The sequence below is a fragment of the Camelina sativa genome, chromosome 18 (assembly GCF_000633955.1).
Source record: "Camelina sativa cultivar DH55 chromosome 18, Cs, whole genome shotgun sequence".
In the NCBI taxonomy this organism is placed as follows: Eukaryota; Viridiplantae; Streptophyta; class Magnoliopsida; order Brassicales; family Brassicaceae; genus Camelina; species Camelina sativa.
In genome coordinates, this window is record NC_025702.1 from 1,017,048 (window position 1) to 1,025,641 (window position 8,594).

Genomic DNA, 8,594 nt, shown 5'->3' on the forward strand with positions numbered 1-8,594 from the left:
TTTTTTTAAGACTGGCTTCTTACCAAAGGGTGTCAATTCCACCATCTTAGCCTTGATTCCAAAAAATAAAAAAGCAAAGGTTATGAAAGATTATCGACCAATATCTTGCTGCAATGTGATCTACAAGGTAATTTCCAAAATCCTTGCAAACCGGCTAAAGATCATTCTACCCAAATTTATCACTCCTAATCAGTCTGCTTTTGTTAAAGATAGATTGTTAATGGAAAACGTTCTCCTAGCTACAGAGATTATCAAAGATTATCATAAGGACACGGTTTCCCCCAGGTGTGCAATGCATATAGATATATCAAAAGCTTTTGATTCAGTGCAATGGGGCTTCCTTCTCCCACCTCTTCGAGCGCTGGACATTCCGGAACAATTTGTGCTCTGGATAAAAAATTGTATCACGACGGCTTCTTTCTCTGTCCAAGTCAATGGCGAGTTAGCTGGATATTTTGGCAGTTTGCGTGGTCTACGTCAAGGGTGTTCCCTCAGTCCTTATCTGTTCGTTATCTGCATGAATGTGCTATCCTACAAGCTTGATAAGGCAGCTCAAGAAAAGGTTTTCGGTTTCCACCCGAATTGTAAACATCTGCAACTAACTCATTTATGCTTCGCCGACGATCTGATGGTATTTGTAGATGGAGACAAGAAATCTATTCAAGGTGCACTACGTGTCTTTGATGATTTTGCAGTTCATTCAGGACTGAACATTAGCCTGGAGAAATCAATATTATATATGGCTGGTGTCTCCACAGATCAGAAGAGAGAGATCCTTCAGCAATTCCCTTTTGCTTCTGGCTCTTTACCGGTTCGGTACCTTGGTCTTCCGCTCCTCCCAAAGCGCATGTCCTCTGCAGATTATCTCCCTCTTCTAGAAAAAATACGTTCGAAGATAAGTTCTTGGACTGCTAGAACACTCTCGTTTGCTGGACATCTTCAGCTACTTCGATCGGTAATATTCAGCATTACAAACTTTTGGATTTCTGCTTTTAGACTTCCCAAAGCCTGCATTCGCGAAATTGACCAGCTGTGCTCGGCTTTCCTGTGGTCTGGCCCATCTTTAAATGCTAAGAAAACTAAGGTAGCATGGACAGAGGTTTGTCTCCCTAAGTCTGAGGGTGGTTTGGGGCTTCGTTCATTAAGTGAGGCTAATAATGTGAGTGTCCTGAAGTTGATTTGGAGAATTCTCTCTGCCAAGAGCTTGCTATGTGTTAACTGGGTCCACCGTTACCTCATTCGGAGTGGTTCTTTCTGGTCGGAAAAAGATAATACTGTTGCTGGATCCTGGATATGGAAGAAGCTTCTGAAATACAGGGACCTAGCAAAACAGTTCCACCGCATAGAGGTTTATAATGGCGAGTCCACTTCATTTTGGTTCGATAACTGGAGCTCTTTGGGTCGTCTACATGAGAAAGTTGGATACCGTGGTTGCTTATCTATAGGAATACCAATCTCAAGTACGGTAGCTCAAGCAATAGACCAGACTCGCCGTCGACGAAGTCGGAATGCGTTTCTCAGCTTGATTGAAGATGAACTCCACAAGAAACAACTTGTCCATGTTCATGATCGACAAGATGTTTCTCTGTGGAAGCGGAAAAGTATCATCTATCACAAGCAATTTCGAACAAAGGACACCTGGTTGCACCTCAATGGAACGCATTCATTAATGGAAGAGTCTCGAGTAATTTGGTTCTCTCAAGCTACTCCACGTTTTGCTTTTCTCACTTGGTTGGTGGTGAAAAACAGACTCGCAACAGAGGAATGAATGGCAAACTAGAACATAACTGCTAATACAAGCTGTGTTTTCTGCAATCATCTGGTGGAGACACGAGAGCATTTGTTCTTCCTATGTCCGTTCACGCAGCAGCTTTGGGAGTCGTTGGTAAGAAGGATTATCACGGACAAGTACACCATGGATTTGACGCAGGTTATGCATCTGCTTATGGGGACAGAGTTGGACAAAACACAATGGTTTCTACTGAATTATACTTTTCAGAATGCTATCCACTCAATTTGGCGGGAGAAAAACGATAGGAGGCATGGGGAACCACACTCATCGGTGGAGAAGATGGTGAAGTTTATCGACAAAAACGTTCGTAACAGGGTCAACACAATGCCAGATAAGGATGGCACCCTCATTCAGGCTTGGTTGGCATCAAGGTTCTATTGATACTATGGTTTTTTCTTCGTTTAAAAAGCTTTCAAATATGTAAACACCAGTTTGTAAAACTGCTATAACAAGTTTATTTTCTTTTGAATATAGTTTAACATTAAATTCAAAAAAAAAAAATATAGTTTCTTGATTTGTTTACAGTTTCAATTAAGTTATATAAATATGTGATTGTCCATTCAATCAAGTAGATTCTTTTATTCTTTTTGCACGTTGCATACTCGCATGTAACAACTCAATATATCTTGACAGGTTGTCAGATTTCATTCTACTTGGAATAATAATCCATCACATGAGCATTATTTCATTCAATATATAGTTGTCATTTTGTAATTTAAAACACAACTAAAAACCCCTAACTCTCGTCTCGACATTCGTCATACAACACATCACAACATTCATAAAAAGATAACAGTGTTTTACCCGTAGATGTCCAGTCAACTGCTGCGCCTCAACGCAGTACCGGTCCAGTATTATTGCATGCCCTACGTACAATGTGACTAAGAGGCCTTATAGTAACAAAAATATTTATCTTTTACATTATAAAAGAAAAAGTTATTGGTTTTTTCTTAGTAGATTTACACTAAAAATTAAAATTCCTAACTCAAATTCATACTAAAATCTAATTTTTGGGACAAAATTTATGTTTTTTCCTACCAAATTAGGCCATTTTTTTACATTTTTACATCAATTATTCTTAAACAAAACTTTAAAGAAAAAAAAAATATTGGGACCCGAAGTGACCGCTTGGGTAGTTTCCCCTCTGGACCGGCTCTGCCTCAACGCATATCGGGGAGAACCAACTAACTCTGGGTTCGAGTGGCAACTTTTAAGGATTTGTTTTTATCCCTTAACCCTAAAAGACAAAGTACTTTATAACTTTACTTCTTCATCGGTGGTTTATTCTAAGATTGGCCAATCTGTAATTGTAATTAAGCTAACTGACCAAACTTTTCCGGCCTCAGTAACCCACAAAAATAGGAGAACAAAAATGAAAGCTAAAACTTGATATTATTAGGAAATAATTGAAAGCAGTTTTCACCGGTGTTAATTTGTATAAAAAGTATATTGATAGATCACAAATATATATACTTCACTTGTTTTATGGTTACAACCTTCTCTTTCTCTGGTTGTAAGTCTTATTTATATTTATATACCCACTCATATATTGACTATTGCATGTTACATATGCAACGATCCAAATATCGTCGTGACAGTTTGTAAGATCAATTCATTCATCATTATATTTTAAATAATTCCTCACATGAACATTCCAATGGAAAGTTGTCGTTTAGTTTCCAGTCGTCAGTTTTTAATTAAAAACACATAAACCAATCTTAATCTTCACCTATAAAAACCCTGTCAATATCTCCATATTCTTCACACAAACATCACAAGCTTGACAAAGAAGAAAAGTTATAAAAAATTTCTTGTACCTTTTATAAGAAATACTCTTATTTGAAACTTTACTTCTTTATCAATGGCTTATTCTAAGATAGCTCTTCTTTTCCTCTTTAATGTCATCTTCTTTACTTTGGTCAGCTCGACTTCTATCCCTTGTCCACGACCACCGTCCAAGAGCTATCACAAGAAGCCCTCACCATCGTCTCCTTACCATAAACCCACATGTAAAGACGCTCTTAAACTCAAGGTATGTGCTAATGTGTTGGATTTGGTTAAGGTTTCTCTACCACCAACGTCCCAATGTTGCGCTCTCATCGATGGTCTAGTTGATCTTGAAGCCGCCGTCTGTCTTTGCACCGCCCTAAAGGCTAATCTTCTTGGTATCAACCTTAACGTTCCAATTTCTTTAAACCTTGTCCTAAACCATTGCGGTAAGAAGGTTCCATCTGGTTTCAAATGTGCCTAGAGATAACACATTCTAAACTGAGATTCTAGATTCCACATTTCATTTTTTTTTTCTTTCTTAAAATCCTCGCCTGATGATATCTTTTTCTATTTTTGTAATTCGTTATATTCATGAAATAAAGAGACTTTTCTTTTTATTAAGCAGGTTGCCTCTGTTTAAAATAATTTATTTATACGCATCATAACATATTAAATTATAGACACAAGTAACATGAAGATAATTTCCAACCGTAGGAATCTTGTTATAATTAAAACATTTGTATTTGCACGGACTTAATCATGTTATATACTCCTGTCACATTCGCCAGATATTAACAATTTTAAAATTTGCTAACTCTACTTAGCATGCATTGCATAATACTAATCATTAAATGAGACTCAACCAGCAAACATTCAAATCCCTCCCACGAGAAGTACTACGTGATATCTTTTAACTAAAAATGGTAATATATGTTGTCCCATTTCGATACTTGTATAAAAGAAAATCATTGAAAAGACCAAAACATTAAATACGAAAAGCCGAAGTATTATAATAAAAGAAGAAGGTAGCAGCATAACTAATTGCAAAATAAGCCAAAAACACATTTGAAAGGAGTCAAACCAAACCAAGTTGAAAGTCAATACCCGAACCAGCTTCACTTTTCTGTTAAACCGAAAACCGGTTAGACCGATAATCCTGTTCAGAAAACAAAAAGGTCAACTTACCCAAACCTGGTGCGCTCTTGACTTCCTCTAATTACCGTTTTGGCCCTCACCCCACAAAAACATATATAAACTTAGTTTCCCATTTTACCCTTACATAAACCGAAAATAACCTAAAAAGATTATCCCATTTAGACGCTACGTTATTTACCCAAACTACCCTCGAAGCCATAACCTAATTACCTATTAACCTCCCTGTTTTACCCAATTTGCCCCTAACTTGGTACTGCGCTGAGATAGAAAAAAAGCAAGGAGGTTTAGAGGTAATTCGGTCAATCAGCTGGCTTCTTGTTTGGAAACGGCGGCGGAAGATGCGATCGCCGGCGTAACGGTGCTGGTAAGGGCGGAGGTGATCTGATTAACGGTGGCGCAGAGATGGTTATTGATGGTGGTGACGGTTGAGAGATTCGGTTTCGCCGTTGGGACGTTGCTCGCCAAAACCTGAATCGCGACGGTGAGAAGACACGACGGAGGAGAATTTGAATTGACTGAAATACCCTCCGGAGGAATCACTGGTACGATGGAGAACCCGAGGGGTAGAATCGGAATATTGGAAGAGTCTTCTCCGTTCATCGCGAGCTGGATTGAGTCAACGTCGACGGTGGAGTAGACGATTAAGCTACCTGAGTTATCGATAGAGCTCTCTTGAAGCATCAGCTCTACATTGTGCCATGAATTGCTCGCTACCTGTTAAAAAAAATTCGAACTTGTTATATAAACATTTCAAAAGCTTGAATCTTTGAATTAGGGTTTGAATCAAATCTTACATTGATTCGAAGAAGAGAGATGCAGTTTCCAGGATGTGAACCATTAGCGATATGAGCAACTTCATGAGGTGAGTTCCCATTGAACAAAACCTCTAGCTGCAGATTAAAAAAATCGTTCAATTTGAAAGTGATGATAATAATCAAGAACAGAACAGAGGGAAGAGTCTAGTTTGGGTTTTATTACCAGAGATTGGTGATGTTGATCACGGATAAGATCAAAGACTTGATGGTGAGTAAATGGAAGCCAAGTGGTTGAGACAGCAGAAAGAACAACTCCTGTAGGTTGACCAGGTTCACACATTTTCCTCGTTGTGATCCTCACAGTGTCTTTGCTTGTCTCAGACAAAGCTGTCCAAGATTGTCCATAGGCAGTGCTTATATTCACACAGAATGTTCTCACCATCCTCTGTGATAACCTCATCATGTTTCTCCTCGCTTCTGCTGATGATATCACTGCAAAGAGAAAACAGAGATTTAGTGATTTTGCGGTTTTAAGGGTTTTAAGGGGGGATTTGATTTAATTTAGACTACTAGCCTCCAAGATCAGTTATGTTTCTAGCCATTAGACTAGCGATCCTCTCGCACTGTCTCTGCAACACGTCGAGCCAACGGTTAGCTCCAAAGGCCATTCCACTTTTCACATACTCAGCAAAGGTCTCGTGCACGTGCTTCTCGTCTACTTCCACATGCTCTACCCACTTGACTTGTGAGTATCCATTAGGCATGTCTTGAATGATACAGCCTGAAGGTTTCCTCTTATACTCATGAGGAGAATTAGTACTCGGTGGCTGCATTTGGTCATGGAAGCTATCAATCGGGAAATCTACGATTGCCCAATTTCCGTTTTCCGCGTTTTGTTCCACATACCGTAGGAAATAAGCTTCTCGAGTTGGAACCAGTGGTGATAGTACCTGAAACTCTGCATACATCTTGTAACACATAGCAACATAGATTCCATTAGCAAGAAACCAAATGCGTTTGTTCAGGGTGCATCGAATCGAATTACTAGATTACCAGTAGAAGAGAACCACTAGCTCCAGAGACTCCAGATGAAATGATCTGAACCGTTTTGGCCCTAGCCACGATTGAACAGAACATCTCTGACCATTTATCCTTCAATTCAAAAAAGAAACACAAAGTTAATTTATAAACAAAGTAACCAAATCGGAGTTGTTTGTGAAAAGTTCACTACTACTCACAGCGTTTAGAAATGCGTCAACTAGCGTTATGCTGTTCATGATAACGACTGAATTAGCCTTTGAAGCTTCTCGAGCAAAATCTGCTTTGTTGTTATGATTCTCCACTGGCCATGGGAACAACTTCATGTACTCTTCCTCGTTCAGACACAAAATCTCGCCTCCGATCTTATCTGATTTCTTCTTAATCCACAAAGGCTCTTCTGTGTCACACATTTTAGTCAGTTCTTGGACACAAGAGACAGCTATTTCCATAGCGATAACCTTTTCTTCCTCCGCAAGTAACATGTTGTTGTTGACAGTTTGATCTGGGAAGAAACAAGTTGTATCTTGTGGAGGGAGCATCATCATGTCAGCACAAGAATGTTCTGGAAAGTTCCCAGCGTATACGCTCATGTCTAGCTCCAATGAAGGTTGATGATGTGGAAGCGTAGAAGAAGGATCGATCAACGGCTGAGATGATGGCATGGATTGCATCGGACGACCAGTGTATCTTGAAGTGATGCAGCATATACGATCAAGCTGTGGAATCCACAATCAATGTGTTAGTGCAAGACATTTTCACTAATATACCAAGTTGAATGCAAATGGATAGGATTAACTGGAGTTTACCTCTTCACGGAGGCGACAATTCTCAATGTGGAGTTCATTGAAAGGAATGTCACCTAGGACGGTGGGGCCGCCGCAAGAAGGACATGAGAGGCACCTTAGCTCCCCCTGAAGATGGCAATTCTCCGACTTAAGATTAGCATTCTCTGCCCTTAACATCGCATTCTCTGTTCTGTCTTGTTGTGCCTATATAGTGATTCACCTCACAAAATTAATTAACTAGTTTGTATGAACCTATATTTTTATAACTAATTATTATGAATGAACTTATTAATTTCAAGATTTCATCATCACAAGTTGAAACTTTCATGCTCAACTCTATTTAAACTTAAGATGACCCTACACTTGAAGATGAAGATGATATTATCGAATAGAAGTTGTTACAAAAGTATATATATATATATATATATATATATATACATAGAAAGCAATGTTTGATTACTATTAAAGTGAGAGAGTGTAGTAATTTGATAATTACCTTCATTTGGGTACGCCTATTTTGGAACCAAAACTTAACTTGTCGTGGCTTGAGACCAAGTTCAGCACTTAATCTCTTTCTTTGTTTGTCGTCTGGATGAGGATTTTCTTTAAACAACCTACAAAGATATAATCTTAATCACTACTTAAATCAAAAGTGAAATTTCCAATCATGAGATGTTTTATATACAAAAAAAAATGTCTTAAAGGTGTGTGTTCAGTTAGATAAAACAAACAAAAACTAATCTAAAAATCTAACCACAACCAAATAGAAGAAATTTTTTACCTTTTTGTTGGTTTAATTTCTTTAAAATTTAATTTAGTATCAAACCGTAATCAAAGAGAACCTTTAAATCAAGATTAAACAAAAAAATATCCATTTCTAAACCGAAACTAAAACCAATTTAAAACTATACCAAACCTCGTAGAACTAGATGTGTCAACTTCGATATAGTTCATAGATTTTAAAAAACAAAAATCCAAAAAACTTATGAGAATGAACTGAGAACCAGATTAAAACACACCCGAGTGGTTAAAATAATATAAAACATATACTAAAAATAATGGCAAAAAAACATACGCTTCCATTTCTTGGATCTGACGATTAGTGTGTCTGTGATAACGTTTCTTCTTAGCCGGAGGAGGTTGTTCATCGTCTTGAAGTTCATTAACATCAGATTCGTTTCCGAACTTTGGATCCTCTGCTTGCTCACTACCCGACCCGAATGACCCACCTGCCGACCCGTTTTCCATCATTTCCTCTACTGTTCCATCTCCCATCATCATCATCATACTCATCAT

At 38.2% G+C, this 8,594-nt stretch overlaps 2 protein-coding genes across 2 annotated transcripts in view; one reads left to right on the plus strand and one right to left on the minus strand.

The window, feature by feature from the left end:
- On the plus strand, positions 3,572 to 4,183 carry LOC109130567 (14 kDa proline-rich protein DC2.15-like). The gene has a single exon (XM_019240253.1). The coding sequence runs from the start codon at positions 3,654 to 3,656 to the stop codon at positions 4,041 to 4,043; it is 390 nt and encodes a 129-aa protein (XP_019095798.1). The 5' UTR covers positions 3,572 to 3,653; the 3' UTR covers positions 4,044 to 4,183.
- Positions 4,548 to 8,594, minus strand: part of LOC104760210 (homeobox-leucine zipper protein HDG5) — a 4,779-nt gene continuing 732 nt past the window's right edge. Inside the window, exons 2-10 of the mRNA XM_010483098.2 lie at positions 8,374 to 8,594; positions 7,795 to 7,912; positions 7,320 to 7,502; positions 6,711 to 7,229; positions 6,526 to 6,624; positions 6,047 to 6,440; positions 5,696 to 5,964; positions 5,512 to 5,607; positions 4,548 to 5,431 (exon numbers count right to left, since the gene is read on the minus strand). The exon at positions 8,374 to 8,594 is cut by the window's right edge and continues 16 nt beyond it. Of these exons, the coding sequence (XP_010481400.1) occupies positions 5,021 to 5,431; positions 5,512 to 5,607; positions 5,696 to 5,964; positions 6,047 to 6,440; positions 6,526 to 6,624; positions 6,711 to 7,229; positions 7,320 to 7,502; positions 7,795 to 7,912; positions 8,374 to 8,594 (2,310 nt within the window). The 3' untranslated portion in view covers positions 4,548 to 5,020. The remainder of the gene's footprint in view (positions 5,432 to 5,511; positions 5,608 to 5,695; positions 5,965 to 6,046; positions 6,441 to 6,525; positions 6,625 to 6,710; positions 7,230 to 7,319; positions 7,503 to 7,794; positions 7,913 to 8,373) is intronic.

What these genes read in the sequence shown, in the direction of transcription:
- LOC109130567 (XM_019240253.1), top strand. Translation starts at nt 3,654, where the DNA reads ATGGCTTATTCTAAGATAGCTCTTCTTTTCCTCTTTAATGTCATCTTC.